This window comes from Belonocnema kinseyi, chromosome 9 (assembly GCF_010883055.1).
Source record: "Belonocnema kinseyi isolate 2016_QV_RU_SX_M_011 chromosome 9, B_treatae_v1, whole genome shotgun sequence".
NCBI classification, from domain to species: Eukaryota; Metazoa; Arthropoda; class Insecta; order Hymenoptera; family Cynipidae; genus Belonocnema; species Belonocnema kinseyi.
Window position 1 is genome coordinate 43,789,402 of NC_046665.1, and position 22,058 is coordinate 43,811,459.

Genomic DNA, 22,058 nt, shown 5'->3' on the forward strand with positions numbered 1-22,058 from the left:
TTAGCTAAAATAAAAGAAATATATTTCCAAATAACAGTGCAAAACTTATTATTAGAAACAGATATCTGAAAAATGAAAAAAAAAACGAAGAAAAGAGGAAGAGCTATTCAAACGTCACCTCTCTCATTTCATTATTATTCATTCATCTTTTTTATACTACCAGGATCCAAAATGCTTCGAGGCCTTTAAGACGTCCTCTTCAGGAAAATTTTAATGGGAAATTAATAGGGAATATTTGTATGTTATGCTAATATTAACTGAAAAGCAGAATTAAATTTGAAGTTAATTATTAAGAAATTATTAACACTATTTACATTTTTATCGTCAATGTTTCTGAGAACTGACAGTCCCCTTTAAAAAAATGGAACTTTAATTAAAATCTCAATCCAACAATATTGAGAGTTTATTTAACTGTTAATCATTTTGAAATATCTGATGAAATCAAAATCAAGAAAGCTTCAACATCAATCTTAAATAAAAACTTATTTTTTTGTAACTTTTTTCTTAAATCCAGTGAAAGATGAAATTTCTTCTTTAAAAAATTATTCTTAATCACATCGAACAAAGATTTTAAGAAAGAAAATTGTCTTATTTTTTATTTTTCAGCACACATTAAACCAATTTTTTTTAAATCAGTGTCTTCAGAAAAATTAAAGATTATTTTTATAAATAATAAAGAAAAATTCTTAAAGAATTTAAATGTAATATATCTGTAGTTATGTATACACAGTACACGTATTCGATGAAACCTATTAACGTATTCAAAGAATCTTCCTCAGACCACCATTATTGCAGGTATCAAGGGTGATCCTATCATATATGGAAAGTCTTTGATTAATGTGATTAAGTCATACATGAAACAAACCACTGCTAACTTTTATATGCTATAACCTTTTTATTTAAATAAATTGTTTTTTAACTACAGAGAAGTAATTTATCTTAGAACCTCTGTAAATGCACAAAATTACACGACAGAACTTTATTTTTAAGGAATTAAATTCCTATAAAAATTCGTTTAAAAGAATTAATTTTAACTAGACGGAATTCATTTTTTTAACACTTTTTTAAATGCACAAAATTAAAAAACAGAAGTCTATTTATGAATAATTACATCCCCATCAAAAAGAATTGTATTTTGAAAGAATATATTTGAACTAAAATTATCATTTTTTTGTTAACAAAAAGAATATGTGAGATTATTTGAAAAATCGACCATTCAGCCTAGATCAATAGTATACAAAATAGATAACTAACTAAATAAATTTCTTAACAGCACATACTCGTTCAACCTCCCTTACTGCCTGTCCAACATCCCTAAATGCCAAACCTAAATAACCATAAAGATCACAACAACAATCTGTTAAACCAGCGCAGAGGGCTGAGCCCCCTAACTTGAAAATAAAATATAAATACCAAAAACATTAGTCTTCCTTGTTCTGTATCAGAAGTCTGCAATCTGCCATGCTGAATACTCGTCTGCAGAGCACTGTAAGCTTGAGCTAAATCCATATAACCAGCTGGATATCCTTGACGTAAACGACTTCTTAGTCGGCTTGTAAATTCTCCTTCTAGAATTCCACAGGCCATATTTACTACAGCACAAACTCCGTCGATACTCCAACTCGAAATTGCTCGTCTGCAAAATTAAATATGCATTATATCTGATTTTAGGTAAGTCCTATTTAATTTTATAAAACTAAATTAAATAAATAAATTTCTCTCTTCACCTCACACATTTCTTCACTATGAAGAAAACGTCATCAACCATGCTCGAAGTTTGTTGTTCCTGATCCAGAACGTCCATTCCAATTGCTTTATTCACACTCTCCTCCAAAAAATATCTTTCTAAGGCCAGATAGGCTCCCAACAATTCCTGCATGCTTCTCGCCAATTCGGAATTGCTGACAAAAGTCTCGAAATCATTCATGGAAGCCTTTCGTTGCGATTCATCGGTTGTACCAATTTCCAAATCACTCTGTAATTTAAATAACAATTTATTTACTTGTTCGTGTTCAAAGTATTATAAATATAGAAACACTTACACTGATTCGCCTTCTTAAAAAACGAATATATAATTCAGAACGAGCGTGCATAATTGTTATTTCTCCAAGAAGCAAGTCTAGTTCCTTGGGATCAGCCTTTTCGCCTCCTTGTTTCCTCAAGTAATCATTTATCATTTGTACCTTTTTTGCAATACTTCTATGCTTCATAAACTCTGCGATGATCTTTTTAATTTGCCTGCGAATACGTTTTAATGGGAATAACATTCGTTAAACAAATTATAATTGATTTTTTCTTTGATTTTACCTATCGCACTCCTTTTGTAAAATGGTAACAGTAATTAGTAGTCTTCCAGGTCCGTAATAAGTTTCAATAATTGGCTGATGAACTTCCACAATTCTGGCTATTCCCTCAAATAATAAAGTTATTGTATCAGCGAATATAACAGCAGCCCTTTTATCGGATGCTTTTATGTCCAAAGCTAGTTTTAAGTTCTTTTGCGCAGTTTCTTGCAGCTGGAAAAATCATTGGATTATAATTAACTAAATTTTTCTACTTTTAATTTGTATTCATGCTTAAAAGCAATTAATTTTTTTAAACAGACCTTTGAACAGAGGTACTGGCAGAATTTCTTCAGCCCCTCAATGTGCATTCCAAGCAAAGGGAATATCTTAAAAAACCTCTCTACAGAAGCTAAGTCCTCGGATTTTACTGCTTCGTCGAATTTGTGTGTGATGACAGTTCTTAATTCCAGAGCCGCTTGCTGTAAAGTAGAAAGAGAACTGGCGACACTCGTACGATCTCCTGAAACATCCTCAGCAGTTCTTTCTAATAGTTGTTGATCCATGGATAAATATCGATGGACGTGAGCAGCTCCTTGCTCGTAATCTTCATTTCGCAAAGCAGCCGCTACTCCTTGGCTGCAAAGTTGCAAGTCCAGGATGTCGTTCACTCGGCTTTGACATTCACATACTCTGCTCTGAAATGAATATTAAAATAAAATAGAGAGTACATTTTTATTCAATTTTTAAATCAAGGATATAAACATGCTCAGATGCTTCACTAAGAAACTTCAGTTTTAATAACGAGATTGACGTACCCGAGCCAAGTCTAATTGTCTGACTTTCGCACTGACTTTCTCAGCCAATTCATTTGTGTGATTGATCATATCACGGAATTTTTCACTCTCTGATCGAATAATAATCACATTTGGCAAAACTTTGCTTATGTTTTGCAGTTTAGCTTCGACATGATAATGCCGAGAAAGAATGTGATTTAATTGTTTATTGATTACCACCTAGAAAGAAACTTATATTAATGAAAAAATATAAATAGTTTCAAATTTTCAAGGCAAATTATGATAGACAAAGAAACCCGGAAGACCTGGATAATTCTTAGAATTTGGTAAAAGTTCTAAAAAGCCTGGCTAAGTCATGAGGTTAAAAAAAAATACTTGAATTTTTTTTCACACCTACTTCAAAGTTTTAATAATTACTTTAGTAAGTCATGGTGAATTTTCAATTTTCCAATTGATATGAATTTATTTTTTTTAGAATCCAAATAATATGGATATAATTCTAGAATTTAAAAAATTTTTATAAGCTGAATGAAAATTTTTCCGAATTCAATAATTTGCACGAATTTGACTCAGGATAGTTTTTTCGTTGAACGTGATAATAAAAAATCCTATATTTGCGTACTTTTTCGTCTAGAATGGCATTCACGTTGAGCGATTAACTTTCCCTACGAAGGAATGAGGCGTAATTTATTATAGTATGTCTTAATTCTGTTTAATTTACACAATAAATAAAAAGTTTTGTCTACCCCGAAATTATCTGTTTTTAAATTTGCAACATCTAAAATTTTTCAAATATTAATATTGTGTCAGTTCGAGGTGGACGAGGATCATCCTCTTTTAAAAATAATAATTTTTTGGTCAGTTTTCACGTATATCTCACCGATTTCGAGAATTTTAAAAAAATTAGGAAATTTAAATACTCTTGCAAAATTGTTTACGCAAAATTATCACACTCTACGACGGTACATTTTCATATAAATTGGACAAAAATTATCGATTTGAGGTTTTTAATTTTTTAATTATTCATAGAAATATGTAATCATATATATTCATTAACCTTTGCAGAAATTCGTAATTTCTTAGAAAAACCTAGTAAAAGTTATGAAAAACTAAACCTTCATTTTGTGAGTCGTGAATTTCCCTATTTCTTTTGTAGAAAATTGTAGCTATTCGTAATTCTGTGTAGAAAATTGAAATTTTACAATAAATTGTATTTTCAAAACGTAAATATTCGTTATTTTTTATAAAAATTTATAATGTTCTACAAAAACGTATTAAAAATAATGAAAAAATAAATCTTTATTACAGGATAGTAGATTTTTATATTTTTTGTTCGTAGACAATTGTAGCTATTCATAATTGTGTGCAGAAATATGTGATTTTATAACGAATTGATTTGCAAAATGTACATTTTCGTTATTTTTTATAGAAATTCTTAGTTTTCTATAAAAACGTATTAAAGCCTATAAATAACTAAATGTTTATTATGAGGTTGTAGATTTTCCTATTTTTTCGTAGAAAATTGTTGCTATTTATAATTGTGTATACAAATTTGTAATTTTATAACAATTTGTATTTGTAAAATGTAAATTTTCGTTATTGTTTGTAGAAATGCATAATTTTCTACAAAAGTATTCATAATTATGTGCAGAAATTTGTAATTTATTAAAAACAAAATATAAAAAAAGTATAGAATACATCACGTTTTTAGACCTATATTTTTGTAAACATTCATGCAATGGTATATTCATCAATCTTTGTATAAATTCATATATATTCATTAAAATTCACAAATATTGATTAAAAATTCTAATTTTGCATGCTTTGTAGTTTTCTGTACCGCCCAGGTTTGAATTAATTAATAACATAACGAGAAATTCTTATATTGGGAAATTAGTTTGCGAACAGTGTAGCGTGTTGAAATTAAATACAATTTACTTCATTGACTGAATTTATTAAAAAGTTGACAGCCATTTTTTGAACAGTAGACCTACAGAATTCGAAAAAGTCATGGAATTTTGAAACCTGACTTTTGTAGCAACCCTGAGACACAAACCAAAATTTGAAACATCATAGTGGAAAAATATTTTCAAGGTACTAAATAATTTCATTTTTTACTAATTTCAATAGTTGAAATATTAAAAAAAAAGATATAATGAAATATAAGAATTGAAAAATCCTAACCTCCGCTTCCAGTAATTTTTCAAGAATCATCGGGCAGTTCTCTTCAGTTAAGGGTAAATCCATCTTCTAATTTACCCAAAATCCTTAGAATTATTGATGTAATAACAACTGCAAACTAAATTTCGCCAGTCTTTAAAATTTATTGACAGCTGACATTTTGACGTTTTTGTAAAGAACTATGTCCTGTGTCCACGTCAACATAACCTCAATTCTTCAAACCAACCTAACCTAACCTAGTTTTATATGACCTTCACGTGTTGGATCACGTGCGTATTCCGTTCCGACCTTCCGTTTATTTCCAAATAGCTCAAATTTCGCAAATCCCCACTCATGCCTTGCATAATAAACTGAAAACCTCTCGTGATAATTCACTCTTTAAATCAGTGAAAGAAATATGTCAAACAAATTCAAAACAAGGTGTATCGTTCCAAATTGTAACTCAGGGAATTCAGTGAAGTTCAACAGGTTTCCAAAGGACACTAAACAATGTCAACGTTGGGTTCGAGCGGTCAAAAATCCTTTTCTTGAAACACTATCACTCAAAGAAATTCAAACTTATCGTGTTTGTCATTTACATTTTACCAAAGATTCCTTTTTCATCACAGCTGAGAGGCCGAGATTAAAATGGGATGCAGTTCCCTTTCTTCGATTGCCTTCGTCTTATCCTGATAAAAATTCTGAGGAATTAAAAATCGACCTCCAAAGTGACGAAGTCGATAAAAATAAAAAAATAATTCTCAGAGCCAAACCAAAGATAATTGACGCTTATTCGCTAAGCTACAATGAAGAAAACAATCTTCCCCCGGCGGAAAATGTGCCACCTGTAGAAAATAATTTGTTGTGGGAAGATTGCCTTTTTAAAGAAATAAATCCTGTCGAAAATATTCTTAATTATGCGAGTAAAGAATTCCGAAGGGCAGAAAAAGGTAAAGAAATTACAATAGCTTTTAAAATTCGAGCGAATTTATATAAATATATAAACCCCAAGAATCTGGAACACAGGAAACTAAAAAGTATTAAAAAAGAAAACAGAAAAAATATTTTAAAGACTTATTGTATTGTCCCGAATTGCAAATCTGGAAGAAATGTCACTAAACACGCTTTTCCAAAGGACGAATTTGTAGGAGAAAAATGGGTGAATGCTATAAAAAGTCCTTATATAAAGAGTATAAGTTATGAAGAAATTAGGAAGAGAAGGCTGTTTGTTTGTTATTTACATTTTCCTGATGATTCATGGTCTGAGCATGCTAATGTCAAGCCGAGGCTAAAACCGTATGTGGTTCCTACGCTTAATTTGCCGGAGAAGTGGATTAAAAAGAAGAAACTCAAACCTAAAAAGCCGATTGATTTGCCGATGACTGAAGAAGAGGTGTCTAATGTTACAGTCGATTTTTATTATACAACGATACCGGTGCTAAGTTACAATTCGTTGCCAAAAATTTGCGATTTTATGATAAAAAATGAAAGTATTAGAGAAAGTTCCTTCAAGGTGAAGAATTATGAGGATTTCATCGATATCAAGTATCGCTCGATTAATGATGTGGGTGGACTTTCTTTTGAAACAAAGTATTCAAAGGAGACTGGAGTTTAAATATTTTGGTGAGAAAAATATTTGTAGTATTAACTAGCTTTTTTCTTTCAATGTTTGCTTTAGTTTTATTGGAATTTGCTTCTAATTGATTATATAAAACAATGTGAAACATTAGGTAAAACCATAAGCTTGGAATTCAAGTGTTTCAATTTTTCGCGGGGTTCAACATAACCACAAAAGTAAACGAAGCGAATTTGATGCTTTTTATAGTGTATTTTAAGCTAAAAATCTGAAACTGGATGTTCACTTCTTTCTTTTGATTTAAATATATAATGAATTATATATATCTCAAAAACTTCAGAAAATGATCAATATTAAAAAAAAAAACTTTCAGTCTCTGCTTAAATTTTTAAAAACTCCCAACTAAGCAGAGTGGCGCAGTGGAAGCGTGCTGGGCCCATAACCCAGAGGTCCGTGGATCGAAACCACGCTCTGCTATAATTTTTTTTCAAACTTTAGAATAGCGGTTTCTTCTGTATGGCCCTTGAAAAAGAAACTTGTTAAAATTCGATGAATTCTAATCATGTCCAAAAAATCGGAAAAATTCTGAAAGAATCTTCTGATATACTTGTAATTCTATCAGATTTCATCAGAAGTGTCCAACTAGTGTTCTATTAGATTTGATCAGAAATGTCCCGTTTATTTTTATCAGATGTTATCAAAAAATATTAATTATTAATAATAATAATTATTAATATTAATATATATTATTTTGTTTTTGCAAATTATTATTATCAAAAAATAATATTAATAATTTGAACGAACAAAATAATTGTTTAAATAAGGTTTAAAAAATAATTCTTTTATTCCAAATTTATTCACCAACTTATTATCAAAATTATTAAACAGTTATAATTAGGAAAAAATTATTAAATTAAAAAATTTTTTGAATGAATAATTTTTCACTTTCTAATCCTTCAATATATTTTAATTTTTAAAGTTTATTCACAATTACATAATAAATAAATATGAAGTTCTATTAAACAATCTTTATATAATAATATTGCATAATTTAGTTTTCGGATAAAATCTTATAGAAACTGATAAAAGTGCGCACGGGACAGTTTCGGATAGTATCGGAAAAAACGGAAAGATACCGCTGGGACACTTTCTGATAAATTCAGAAAGATTTTGAAAGAAAATAGTGGTGTAGTTTCGGATGTAGATTTGCAAAGGATCTGAAAAATATGGGAAGTTATGGAAAGAAAGTTCTATCAGAAATTTCTTGCAAGAAAATGAAAAAGGTGGGAAAAGAATATTTTCAGAATACATTGTTTAAAATGACTAATGGCAACAAGATAATAATTAAAAAAGGGACAAGAAGGTAAATAAGGTAAACAAGAAGGCAACTTATTCATTGTTTTTAATTGTTAAAATTTACGAAATAGCATGTACCTCATTGACAATATTTGTGGTTGTTGTGAAAAACCTCCTTGCCCCTTTTGTTTAATTATTATCTTGCTGTAATTAGTAATTTTGAAAAATTGAAATACGTTTTAGGAGCTATCTTGAGTAGAAGCCGTCAATGCAAGCTCGATCTGGATAAATTTTTAGTGATGAAATGAGTGATTTCAGTCAGGTAGGCAAGGTGCATCTCAGCCTGTTTTTTTATAAACAAAGTGATAATGTGGCCTAAAATTGTTCTTCTTTTGTGTTTTTAGTAACGAAAAATGAAAATATAACAATTTTACGTTTGTTGGCTCCTTCAGAGGGCCGATATTCCAAAGTTTTACCTTTATTTTTTTCATTTTTACAAATAAAAAAATTTGATTGCTGTAAAATACTAAATATAATGATTAAATGTAGAAATGTTAAAAAAATCAACTTTTCAAGCCCACATTGGATTTTTGCATGCATCCAACATTAAATCAAGCAAAGTGGCGCAGTGGAAGCCTGCTGGGCCCATAATCCAGAGGTCCGTGGATCGAAACCACGTTCTGCTATACTTTTTTTTCATTTTCACAAATAAAGAAATTTGAATTATGCAAAATACTGGGGAGATTACGATATCCGCGGCGACGAAGTTTGAATGTGGATTCTTATAGGATTTTTCGCGAGTAACACGAATCTGAAAGTTTTAAATAGATATCTCGGATAGTTTTCGATATGCCGGTTTTTTTTTATGTTAAAATGGTTGAATTTTGTTTTTTATTAGCGTAGTTTCTGAATATCGATTTTGATGGGATTTTTTGCGAGAAACACGGATGTCAAATTTTTAAATTGATATCTCGAATATTTTTCGATATAATGATTTATACTCTTAAATTATATAATCGAATAATGCAAGTCTCACCCCTATTATTTTCCTCGGATTATTCGATTATTTAATTTAAAAGAAAAAATCGATATCTCGAAAACTATTCGAGATATCGATTTAAAAATTTCAGATCCGTGTTTCTCGCAAAAAAAGACCCATCGAAATCGATATTCAGACATTAATCTAATCAAAAACAAGAGACAATAATTTTAACATAAAAAATAGATATTTCGAAAACTGTTCGAAATATCGATTTAAAACTTTCAGATTCGCGTGTTTCGCAAGAAATTCTATACGAGTTCGCTTCAAAATGTTGTCACCAAGGATATCGTGATCTTGCCAAAATACTAAATCTAATTATTAAACTTTGAAATGTTCAAAAATCAAATTTTTAAGCACATATTGATTTTTTTCAATCACACAACTTAGAATCAAGCAGAGTGGCGCCGTGGAAGCGTGCTGGGCCCATAACCCAGAGGTCCGTGGATCGAAACCACGCTCTGCTATATATTTTTTTAATGTAGTAATTTTCACAAACAAAATAAATATAGAAAAATGTGAATTATTGTACATTTACATTTAAAAAAAAAACCGATTAAAATGTCGGTGGCTATGTGTACCCAAATTTCAGTACTTATTGCCAGCTTTTGTCGGTACATCTAGACACTACTAATTGGTAACAAATCTAGTCTGAAATGTATGTTTTTATTTGATCAACAGGTTTCACTGACGATCTGATCTCTGGAAAAAATGCTGTGACTCTTCATTTATGACATCTCTGGATCTGAAATGCTAATTATTAAGACTACCAAAAAGAGAAGAAAAAAAACGTCCCATAGAACATTACAACTAAGGGAAAAGTGCCTGGCTAATTTTTCTATTATTTCGCTCCCTTTGCTGCTTTTTGCATATATTTCTTTTTTTGTCTAGAATTAGGAACCAAGCCTAAATCAGATTGACCTCAGATTCTAATTTCTGTTAAGTTTTAAAATAAGCAAATAACGAATTTTTAGATCTGTGTTTTGATTGTTTGTCTGAAAGATATATCGAGGCGTCCTAACGTTAGGATGCCAACGCACGCGACACGACTTGACGGTACTTGACCAAAAATAAAAACAATAAAAAACTAACCGAGAATTCAGCGCTAGAAAGTCTTGCTCGCGTAATTGAGCAAGATGAGGCTAGAAGTTGGCCAAAATTAAAAGGTGCTCACTCGCTTCATCAAATCATAAAAGTTCTATCTCGGGCGAGAAAAGCGATCAATCAATCAATTCCGCGATCTAAAACTTTCTAGTGCTTACTTCTTGGTTAGCTTTTTATTGTTTATATTTTTGGTTAAGTATCATCTAGTCGATCGCGTGCGTTGGCATCCTATCGTTAGGACGCCTCGATATAGTTGACCAACAATATTCTTTTTAGTTATATTTGATTTATTTACACATCATAAGATTAAGATAAACTTTTACAAAATTCTTGCCATACTGTTTTTAAATCGTATACAATACGATGCTGCTTCGACGCGAGAAGAAAAAAAGTTTGGAAGTATTACAAAATGTATTAAAAACTATTACCTTTGTTACAAAAATTATTATCTAACTATAATCATTAAAGTATTTTAATATTAGACTTAAAAATCGAATTCACATGTACTCTTCTAACCTCAGTTCCTTTATGTCCTTCGTTAAGTGAATCAAAGGTTCTGGTTTCACTTGATAATACAAAGTGTGCATCAGGATTTCGTTCATGAAACGAATCTGGTTTTCCGTTGCTTTTTTCTTCAAGGAATCTAGTGCTGAACATAAAATAATGGGCAAGGATGTCACGTACTGAAGTCTCTCGTGAGTTTTGATATAATACGCTCCGTTCGTTTTGAGTTCTGCAAAAAAGAAACATTTAATTTAAAACTTTAATTTCAAAAATTATTTTGAAGGCCATGTATTGTAACACTTATCCTATTTATACCTTACCCACACTTTTTTCGCAAGGTCTTACGTCTACGCAAATTGAGATAGATTTGAACATTTGAACGATTGTATGGTTTTAAGTTTCTGGAGACACAAAGAATTTGTTTATCTCAATTCGTGTAAGCGTAATTTATGCGAAAGAATAACGGTAAAGTAGGAATCAGCAAGTATTACATGGCCTTAAAAAAGAAGACGGGTTTATAATCCTATTTACCTTCGAAAAAGCTCATGTATTTATCGATTTCAATACCCGAACTTTCTTCGGCAATTTTGATTGCCAAGTGATATTTATCCACGTGTTTGAACACCTTTTCAACCATTTTTACAAACCACAGGGCAAGTTCTAGCCTTTCTTCAAAATCTTTTAAAGCGAGAAAAGCATTAAACCAAATTTCTATTTGGTCCTCGCATTCGTAAAATGCTCGAGGCACCTCTAATAATTTTGTAATCGAACTTTTTATATTATCGAGTAGAGGACAATTTTCGTCGAGGGCTATTAGTAAAAATAAAAGGGCCTTTCCATAAAGTTCCTGTAAATAAATCAAGAGATAGATAAATCACTAACAGTTAATAAATATATCAGCAATAATTAAACAGTTGAAAAAATAAATTACTTGAGCTGGAGTAAAGATGAAAGGATTCACACTGAGAATAAAATCAATAGCGATCACATTCAATTCGCACTGGGAATTTTCTTGAATATCCAAATTTTGAGATAATCCGCTTAATAACATCGTCAGATTTACATCAGCTTCCACATTTACATAAACTAAAGCTGGGAAAGATTGGTTGTAGGCTTTTAGCAAATTCAGGATCGAAAATAAAACCTCCTCCATTCGTGGAATTTCTACTTCATCCATTTCGAATTCTTTCGGTTCTAAAGCGTTTTTCCAAGTTCGCAGGCATCTTTCAAAAACTGGAGCATTCTATAAATTAATAGAAAAATAATAATCTTTTTTCTTTAATCCATACTTTTAATTTAGGGTTAGGTGATTTACATTAAAACCAGCGGTATCCATCCATAAACTACGTTAGCAATTTTCAGATATCACCCCCCCCCCCCCCCCCCCCCCCCCCCCCCCCCCCCCCCCCAAATAACGTAGCCGTTGGCCAAGGACGGATTTACGTTTATGAATTCTTTTGAATACAATTAATGCAGATAACATATTTCAACAAAAAACAAATTTCTACTCAATGAGATGAATTTTCAATACAGAAAGACGAAATTTCAAAAAAAAAATAAATAAAAACACGATTTTGAGCCAAAAAGTGGCATTAACAATGAAATAGATGAACTTTCAGTAAAAGGGATAAGTTTTCAAACAAAAAGTTAAAGATTTAACCAAACTGTAACAGTTTCAAGGCAAAAAGACGAATTGTTTCAAAGAGAGTTGAATTTTTAACAAAAAAGTTACTTTTCAACCAAGGAAAATAAATTTTCTACCTAGAAGGTTCACTTTTCTAACATAACAGATGACTTTTCAATCCAAAAGTATGAATTTGAACAATATAAGAACAATTTTGAACAATTTTCGACCAAAAATGATGACTAACAAAATAATTCGATTTTGATCAAAATAGTTAAATTTCTAACCAAAAAGTTGAGTTTTCAACAAATCAGATTAATTTTCTACCCAAAAAGACGACTTTTCAATCAAATACATGAATTTTCTACCAAACAATTAAATTTTTAACTTATACAATATACTGAATAAATTTTCAATAAAGAATGCAACAGTAAACTTTTCGGATAAAAACTCTGATGAAAAAAAAATAACTTTGAACAAAAAACAAAAACAAATTTCCAACAAAATACATATATTTTCAATCAAATTATTTAATTTTAACCCTAAAAAGATGAATTATTTACAAAAAATGAAATAGTTTAATTTTCTGTTGAAAAATTGATTTACAACCAAACAAGAAACCAATTTTCATTAAAATAGTTATATTTTCAACCATAGAGATAAATCTTCGACTAAAAAATGAATTTTTAGATCTCCTTACTGGGTTTAGGTTCTAGATGTTATCTAAGTTCGTAAAGTTATTTCAACGTACCCTCCACCCCTCGTATTAATAACCAATGTTAGCCCCCCCCCCCCCCTCAAACTGATAACGTAGTTTATGGAAAGTACAGGCAGGCCACTTTTTCTTTTATGACGACACTACTAATTAAAACACTAAAACTTACATCAGACATGTATTCTATCAAATAATTATTGAATGCCCTAAACTTGGTATAGTCGAAAGAATTCTCAGCTAGGATGATCAACTTTTTCGCTTGAGTTAACATTGTCGTGAAAAGCAAAACGCTTTCGTGCCGTACTGCCAAGTTACTTTGGAGCAAACCTGGTGCGACTGCTTTTCTCAAAACGAGAGTGGGAAGTGTTAGATTTATCAGAATATTTGCAAACTGCTCTACCTGTGTACCTAATACATTTTGAGAATCATGAAAAAATCGCTCAATATCTAAGGATTCGATAATCTGAAAAAGTATAAGTTTAAATTAAATATATATAATTGCATTTGAAAATATGAAATTATTCAAAAATAAAATTCCCTACCTGATTTAAAAACCTGATCAGTTTAATCCACTTTATCGAAACTTTCGGGGCCAAAAGCGGTTCCGTAAGATTTATTTGCGACTTGATTAAATCCGGACAAGCCCTCAAAATTTGAACAACTAAATCCTTTGGTTTTTCATGTTCCCACGGACTTTCGAGGCTTTTCAAAACTGTATTCACGAGCTGATTATTTTTTCTGCCCTCACCGATTCCCAAACTACGATCTTGAAAAATAATACCATATTTTTTCGAAGCCAGGAGCGTTATCAGAAATTCATGGACAGCCTCAACTGCAATCTGTAAAAACAAATTTATATTAAATATATTTGATATTTAGCCACAGAGAAGAAAATTCAAATATGAAATAAATCACCTCCTTTTCTTCAGGATCGACCTTTTCATCCTTTTTTTCCTTTTCCTTCTTCAATCCCGGCCAATTTCGCGGACCCTTCCAGTTATACAAATTCACAAGATTCTGAACCACCGAGGTCGAAAAAATGTGAAGTTTCGTCGTTTTACTAACTGCGGAATTTTCTAGAACGCATTTTTTCACGGTTGTCAAAATTAGGTGAACAGTTTCATGCGAATCGTAGATTAAATCAGGAAAGATACACGCGAGCACATCTCGTTTTTCTAAAAGAGATCTGATGACGTTATTACGACCATCGACCAAGAAAGCAAGGGTGAAGTGGATAAAAGAAGTCCTCACGTTGTTGGGATCACTAGGTTTTGTAAGGCGAACGACTGCTTCCAAAATTTGAGAATTTAAAGAGAGATTGTTAAGAATATCGCGAGGAAGAGTTCCGCCAATCGTTACCATTGTTGTGAGCATTTTTAAAACAACTTTTCTCTGCTTTGCATTGCTCTGATTTGAGAGCATTGACTGTATTGAAGACATATGGGTATTTATTAAACGTCTACATGATTCTTCTGTATTTGAATATTGTTCTGTTTCCTCTGGATACAATCCCAAGATTCTGTAAATTAAAATTAAGAAATATACTCAGAAATATCAGGACTCAACTTTTTAGTTTACTTTTTGTTATTGTTATTGTATGAAAACTTACTTCATAATAAGAATATGAATCGCAGAGAATAAAGTCGTGATATTATTAATATTCTTTTTATCAGTCGTGTCAAATGTTTTTAAAACTTCAAGAACATTTCCACCAGCTTCGAGATATTCAGCAGCCAAATCTTGCTTTTTATTTTCGTTGCAAACCGTCACGAATTTTCTGACTGCGTCAAAAGCGTGCTCGAATTGAAAAAGATCTCGTAGCGCTTTTCCTGTTAGTTGAATTTTTTCTACTTTAGACGATTTTTCCATTTTTTCATCCTTCGGCGTAATTTTGTTGGTTCTTTCTGTCTCATTTTCGGAGTCTGGATTATAAAAAAATAATGTTAATGGGGTCATTGCACATTTTATAATAATTTTTTTTCTTGTGAAGTTAAAAATTTTGTTTTTAATCTTTAAATATTTATACATTCTCATCATTCATGATAGAGAAGTAAACCCTGCTATCTTGTGTAATCCAATGTAATCTCGTTTAATCCCATGTAATCTGACACAATCCCATATAATGTTGTGTAATCTCTTGTAATATTTTGATATATTATTAGCTACAATTATCGTAACTTTTAAATTTCTTATTTAACACGAGATTAAGCGTTTCTTGGCACTATATATGCACCTATTTAAAAGAATCAAAATAATATTACTAATGATGAAGTTTCAAATAAAAAACATTATTTTAACTGGAAAACATTTAAGACTTTCAAAAAATATTTATTTTAACAATGTGTTTTGCAAATGAACTTTTTCTTACTATCGCTTCTTCACAATTTTGGAAAAATACTTGAATTATAATAAATTATTTTGAAAGTAAATTTTTGTATGGCTGAAATGTTTAAAACATTTTTTTTAAAATGAAAGCTATTTTAAAACATAAATATATTTGAGGATTATTGACTTTTTTTTAAGCTGCAAACGGTAGAATTGTGGGAAACCCATCATTTAAAAGTTGATATGAAGTGACGGTAAAAAAAATTCAATCCATAAGACAGGACTGATAATACAATTTCAATTCTTAAAATCATAGATATTTTTGCCAAACATCATTTTTGGTACGCCAGTAAACTAAAGAAGAAATTTAAATATCAATTATATTTCTGCATTAATTCCAAAATAAAATCTTTAAATTTTTGTGAGTTTACACCATTGTAACATTTTGAAATTCTATGTGATCCCTAGTAAACCCTATTATCTTATTTAATCCCACATGTAACCGCATTTTGTATAATCCTTTAATCTTTTAATCCAGTGTACACGAAAAATCGAAGTAGTTAGCTCCTCGTTTTAATCAAAACGGTGCAAGTTACGTAAAAATGTCTAAAAGAGCAATTGTAGCTTTTGAAAAGACCTACAATTTGCATTTAACCATTTTTTATAGGATTAGCTGTTGGGGTTTAACCGCCGACAATTCTATTAAAATACGCAAGATAAATATTCGGTAAACGCATTTTTAAATAGATTTCAGGAAGTGGATTTTTTCTATTTTGTTCTTGTTGGGAAACTGGTGAAAATACACAAAATAAAAATCTAGTAAATGTATATACTTATAAATCTTAGAAAGGCGAACATTTTGAACTATTAGCTGTTATTCATATTTTGCGTCGTTTGCGAGAAAAGGGAGATTTTTAATATTTAAAAATGAAAAAATCGTTTTCCTCAAAAACGCTTAGTACAATTTTGTTTGGCTTAAAATAACCGAGGTGCATCCCCGAAACACGTACAAAAGAGAAACTGGATATGCAAGCACTTTTGGGTAAAACTTAATCGAGTCTAGCCGTGTCCGTTTTTATATAATTAAATGCTGAAAAACTATTATGGTGAAATTAATATGACCATGAAATGCTACAGGATTGTGAAGTGTAAATCAATTTTGACATTAGTTTTATCTTTGGGGACAAAAATTCAAAATTTCATCGTGTTCCCAGCGTGTCGACTCTTCTCTAAGTCTTTGAAAAGGTCTAAAAAAATTTCCCAAGTACGCAGTTCCGAACCAAGGTATAATATTAATGATGAATAACGGTTTTTAATAGGAATATAATTTGAATACACTTTTCACATCAAATTTATTTTAGAATCTAAGTTGCTTGCAATATTATGGCCTGCGCAACTAGTAATATTTACATGTAATTACTTAGAAAATGAAGCACCGAGATTCATAGAATATATATGGGACGTAAGAGATATTTCTGATCAAATTCGTTTCAAGTATGCGCTCGATTTTTTTTTTTTAATGTATGGACAGTGTACTTTTCAATGTTTTGTGGGAAAATCAGACATTGCTGATTAGCAATTCTGACCCAGGCAGAGACAACCAGAATTTCAAACAATTTAATCAGGTTTGGCTGTATCGCTGTATTCCGTTCGTAAGTATCAAAGTTTTTTTAAATAGGGTTTAACATAATGTTTAGGAATATTTTTTGTTCTAAAAAACAACGAATTCTAATTCAGTATTTCAAAAATAATTATATTATCTAAAATTCATGCAACTAACCCATTTGTAATCTTGTGAGAAAAAATTCGGTCAAATCTAAATGTTGAAGCGAAAAAATAATTTGGAAACGGTAATATAAATCCAAAAGAAAATGACAAAGATGTTGAAATGTTTTCAAACACAATTATTACTTTATCAATATATTTTGTGCGAATTTTGAGTTTAAATTTTATTTCTAGAGTAACATATTTTCATATACTTTTTTCATGTAGAATAGATCAAATATACAGAATATTATTTTAGTAATGAATATTAATTTTTTAACTTCTCTTTTGACCTGTTTTTCAATAAAACCCCTAAATGCGTAAAAGGTCATATATCTCTGAATTAATAGTTTATCGACATGAGTCAGAGCCTATTAATTTAATTCATAACAGGGACCCAGATCGGTCCGGATAGTTCTTGAATGACATTCAAAGTATATAAAAGCAGAGCGTTAACTGGCTCATTGGCACAATCAAGGTACATTTTGCTCGGATCTCACTATCTAAAGACGTAGAAATTCTTCGTCATGAAGGTTTCTCATCTTATCATGATGATTTTTGCTCTTTTGTGCATATACACAATTGTTTCCGGTAAGACCTATTTTTTCTTAAATCTATCTATCTATATTTCATCCCTATTATTATTTCTAAATTTTAATAAACTAATCAACAAAACTTTTTTCATGTAAATTATTAAAAACACTAAACATTACGCAGTCCAGTTTCATAAAGTTATTTTAAGATTCTATTTCCAGTTTTTACACCCGTTCATCGGATTTCGGAATACATATGTTTAATTATAATTTTAATTCTATTTTTAGTATAATTTGTAATTTTTTCTTAATATATAGAAAATAAGAGATTAATGTTGTTCAAATTTCCAGGAGAAAGTCAATATCTTATAAGACGCCGGATACAACGAGCTAAGCTTGATAAAGAAGTAAAAGCAGAAGAAGAAAAACGGATGCAAGCGTCAATAGACAGATTACTGGGATCAATATCATGATGGGTGAACTAATTTTATTACAGTGTTTCTTTATGAATTACAAATATTTTTTATTAATTGAAACAATTACAAGTTTCATTTAAAATAGTAATTTTTTTAAACACTGTTTTTATGTTTTTAATTTGGTCACAATGTATAATTTATATAGAGAAATATGTTTTTTCTCTCTAGTACTATCAATAGTACTATCTAGTCAGATTTTTTAATAAACTCTGAAAGTTTTGAATCGAAGATTGGTTTTACCTCATTCCTATGTTATGTATTATTAAGAATAATAAAATCGGGAATCTGCATTCTTTTATGTATTATATATATTTTTAAACTCAAAATGTAAAAAAAAAAGATTACAGCAAAAGATGAAATGATCGCATGAATAAGATTTTTAAAATAAAGTGTACAATGATTTTCATTTTAGATAGAAAGTAAGGATGATAAACAAATAAATAATTAGACAATTAATTTTTATACCATATTTTACAAATACGTGGAAAGAAAATAATTAAAGAAAATTACCTTCATCATTGGAACACGAATTCTCATAAATCTTTTTCTTTTTCTCACAAATGCGGGAACTTTCAGTAGATTTACTTTCGCTTTTCTTTCTTTTTTTATTTTCTTCTCTGATACTAAGTTTAGTCATACAATTTTCGAGGCCTTTTTGCTTTTTAGGAGGAATTTCTGGCTCTTCGGGATCCTCGTTGGAGGTTAGCTTCTTCTTTGAATTCTTCATTCTTGTTTATAAACAAACCTCACTAACTCACTAAACTCTTACAAAATTAAACACAAAACTTTGCACAAATAACATTAATTAGGGATTTTTGTATTTATTTTCTTACAAGAAACATCGCACGTGTTTTTAAATTGCTGCCCTAACCTAAAAAAGCGAAATATTACGCAATGAATATTTATATAAGATTTTCATATTATGTTAATTGAAAAGAGCACTATTTACGTATTTTAACTATAATAAATAAAGAAGAGGTCATAGAAAAACTATGGAAATCCGACATCGCCGAGATCCAGAAACTCCAGCCACAGAGCTTGAGTTGAGTCCGATTCTGACAGCCACTTCCACTGTACTATATGTATATATATGTTTACGTCTTTCGGCCGCGGAAAAACGAAAACCTATCCATTTTTTTGTACTTTTCCTAATTTTCAATTTGTCATAGTAAAAAATACATGTCAAATGAATTTAATCAATGAATTATACGTCCAGGGTAGCAAAGAAGTGACATTAAATTAATACTTTGAAAAGGAATCGTAAAAGAAGAAAATTTGAGGTTAACTTTACTTTGCTGTATTTTTTTCTAATTCCAAAATTAATGTTATTTTTTTATACCTGCTCATATATTCCACCGGATAAATTCACGTAGCATATATTTTGTACTATGGCACAATGAGAAAAAGTATAAAAACTGGGTTTGTTATTGTTTTTTGCCCTCTCGCTGTCTCATGCTGTCTCGCTTTCTCACTGAGTGGAAATGTTAGATATTAAACCATGGGAGAAAGGGTGTATGTTTTTGGAACGAGTAGGTAGTGGAACTTAAAATACTGTGAAATGCAAATAAAAATAATAATTTTTCAGCGTTCACAATTGCTCTTGTAATAACAAAAGTACACGAAATCATTCACAAACCTGAAAAACTTTAATTATTTTCTTAAATATATCCACGAAAATTTGTTTTCTTTAACGCGAAGTGCAGAAGAAATTCGCTATTAACAAAAAAAATTACCGAACTTTATTAAAAGTTAAAAATGTGCAAAATATAATATTGTTATGTGAGGCTTTTTTCTCTAATTCGCATAGGGAATATGCTATTTTACAAAAACTAAAACTAAAATTTTTGTTGGTGAAATTTTTTGGAAAAAGATCATTTCTGTTGGCAGTATCTCCTAAACTACATAAAAGATCAAATATTTTTTTTTGTGGGGAATTTAATTAACTTTAATTTTTGTCTTAACGAGTAACATGCTCTGATGTGGAGAAATATTCATAAGACTAATAAAAACTATAATTTTTCAACCTTTTTCTCAAATTTTAATGGGACCCGGAGTTTCAAAGATTTTTACCGTTTAGATAAAGGTTTTCGATGCCAAACTACAGAGTTTAAACCCAAGCAGCACCACTGTGGAACTATTTTTCTAAAAAAATACACAATAAACTTGCGGCTCGCAAGTTTGAGCGCGCCTGGGGCGCGCGACTGTTTGTTCTCGCGCTTCGCGCTCGATTATATATGTACCTCGCGCTACGCGCTCGGTCTTTATATTTTCGCACATTCTTGCGAAAACATTTAAAAATTAAGACTCAAAACATCCACCACTGTAATTTTGTGATTGAGAATTCTCTTTCGTTAAAAAAGCTTAGCTCGAGAGTTTGAGCGCACCTACGGCACGCGACTGAGGGCAATCGCACTCCGCGCTTAGTCTTTGTATTTCTTCCGCATTCGGACACAGACCTTTTAAAATCAAAGGTAAACGGACCGACAACTGTAATTTTGTGATTTTGAACTCTCTTTTGGCTTTAACGAACACATTCTCATCACGTATCTCGTGCTTCGCACTCGATTTTGTCCAACCTGTCAACTTTTTTACATTATACACAACACTTTTATATCAATTATAATACATTTTTTATGTAACTCTACGAGGGATTACTTATTAAAAAATTGCAAAATAAAAAGCAAATTGTATTTGTTTCTTATTTTGCTTTAAATTGTATTATAAGCTGCTCTGAAACATGCATCATTTCAATAAATGTATGTCATTACAATTCATAATATGTATAAAAATTGAATCATACTAATTCTTATTTCCTTGATTTTATAATTTTTTTATTTTAATGTTGTTTTTTACGATTAAATAAAAACTGCTGTGCATCTGCATAGGGTCTAATGCAGGAACCTATATAGGGTCCTATATAGGAGCCTATGTCCTCTTTCGTCTTTTCTGTGCTTTTTCCAAAAAGTTAATTTAAAAAATTTTAATCTTATGTTTTACGATTAAAAGAAAATCTACTTGTCCTATCGAAAGATAATTAATAATAAATGTATCGATCTTTTTAGGCGAACAACTTTTGTCTGGTAATTTAAGTTCATACCTTGTGTCGTTTTTTCAAACAAATTTAATATTTTTATTTAATGTTATTTTTTACGACTAAAGCAAAAACTAACTGTCCTATCAAAAATTATAGCTCTTTTTGGATGAACAAGTTTTGTCTAATTTTTTCTCGTAGCTTATATCGAAAAGTGATTCATTCTTAATTTGTAGTTCTTTCCAGGGCGCGCAATTTGAGCTTTTTCATTTTTTTCGTATCTTGCATAGTTACACCAAAAAATGGAATTTTTGGATTTTTCATTATTTTTAGTACGATCAAATTTGGAGTGTTCAACTTCTCGACCAAATTAAAAAAGTACTGTAGGGCTTTCAAAAAGCAAAGTTTTTCTTCTCTAGACTTTTTTTGGTATCATGCATTTTTTGGCTTAAATTGTTCATTTTATTTTGTTTTTCTGGATTTTGAAAATGCTATAACTCTAGTAATTTTTGATTTTTCAAAAAAACTCATGAGGATAAATTGTTAAATTTTTTGAATATAAATGAATAACCGTACAGAGAATTTTTGAATTAAAAAAAAAATGGTCTCAAAAATATTCAAAATGTGCCCACTTTTTGAATTTTCGTCCAAAATGGTTGACTAACGAACTTGACCTTTAGTTTAGGACATTAAGCGAGTGTGCCAAAGGGCAATCTAATAGATTAATTTTTTCAAAAGTTATCGTGTTCACAGACAGACATACATACAGACACATTCGAAAAAACCTGTTTTTCGGATTCAGGGGGCTTCAAAACGTGGACATTTGACAAAA

The 22,058-nt window shown here is 30.3% G+C and overlaps 3 protein-coding genes and 2 non-coding genes across 10 annotated transcripts in view; 3 read left to right on the forward strand and 2 right to left on the reverse strand.

Moving 5' to 3' along the window:
• Window positions 1–5,534, reverse strand: part of LOC117179773 (conserved oligomeric Golgi complex subunit 4) — an 11,683-nt gene extending 6,149 nt beyond the window's left edge. For both annotated transcript variants that reach the window (XR_004467956.1, XM_033371867.1), the window contains exons 1-7: window positions 5,264–5,534; window positions 3,101–3,298; window positions 2,606–2,980; window positions 2,308–2,516; window positions 2,043–2,238; window positions 1,728–1,975; window positions 1,414–1,636 (exon numbers count right to left, since the gene is read on the reverse strand). Coding sequence is in view for 1 of the 2 variants with exons in the window: in XM_033371867.1 (XP_033227758.1) it covers window positions 1,414–1,636; window positions 1,728–1,975; window positions 2,043–2,238; window positions 2,308–2,516; window positions 2,606–2,980; window positions 3,101–3,298; window positions 5,264–5,326 (1,512 nt within the window). In the remaining variant the exon portion in view is untranslated. The remainder of the gene's footprint in view (window positions 1–1,413; window positions 1,637–1,727; window positions 1,976–2,042; window positions 2,239–2,307; window positions 2,517–2,605; window positions 2,981–3,100; window positions 3,299–5,263) is intronic.
• On the forward strand, window positions 5,448–10,225 carry LOC117179776. The gene is made up of 2 exons (XM_033371875.1): window positions 5,448–6,862; window positions 9,832–10,225. The coding sequence occupies exon 1, from the start codon at window positions 5,658–5,660 to the stop codon at window positions 6,852–6,854; it is 1,197 nt and encodes a 398-aa protein (XP_033227766.1). The 5' UTR covers window positions 5,448–5,657; the 3' UTR covers window positions 6,855–6,862; window positions 9,832–10,225.
• On the forward strand, window positions 7,221–7,292 carry Trnam-cau. The gene has a single exon. It is a non-coding gene; the product is annotated as a tRNA-Met (tRNA).
• Trnam-cau lies at window positions 9,546–9,617 on the forward strand. Its single transcript has one exon. It is a non-coding gene; the product is annotated as a tRNA-Met (tRNA).
• Window positions 10,226–10,646: 421 nt separating the features above from the next.
• Window positions 10,647–20,364, reverse strand: LOC117179971 (nucleolar pre-ribosomal-associated protein 1-like). Of its 5 annotated transcripts, XM_033372233.1 has the most exons (10): window positions 19,535–19,663; window positions 19,145–19,343; window positions 18,706–19,066; window positions 14,707–15,019; window positions 14,013–14,616; window positions 13,640–13,936; window positions 13,267–13,560; window positions 11,690–12,001; window positions 11,290–11,605; window positions 10,647–10,987 (listed from the first exon to the last, which is right to left on the reverse strand). In XM_033372233.1, exons 3-10 carry the CDS (start codon window positions 18,920–18,922, stop codon window positions 10,752–10,754), a joined length of 2,589 nt encoding a protein of 862 aa, XP_033228124.1. In that variant the 5' UTR covers window positions 18,923–19,066; window positions 19,145–19,343; window positions 19,535–19,663; the 3' UTR covers window positions 10,647–10,751. The 5 variants fall into 5 exon arrangements, with proteins under 5 accessions (XP_033228124.1, XP_033228126.1, XP_033228121.1 ...); XM_033372235.1 differs by lacking the exons at window positions 19,145–19,343; window positions 19,535–19,663 and adding an exon at window positions 20,266–20,364; XM_033372230.1 differs by lacking the exon at window positions 19,145–19,343 and having other exon boundaries at window positions 18,706–18,923.
• Between the last annotated feature and the right edge of the window lie 1,694 nt (window positions 20,365–22,058).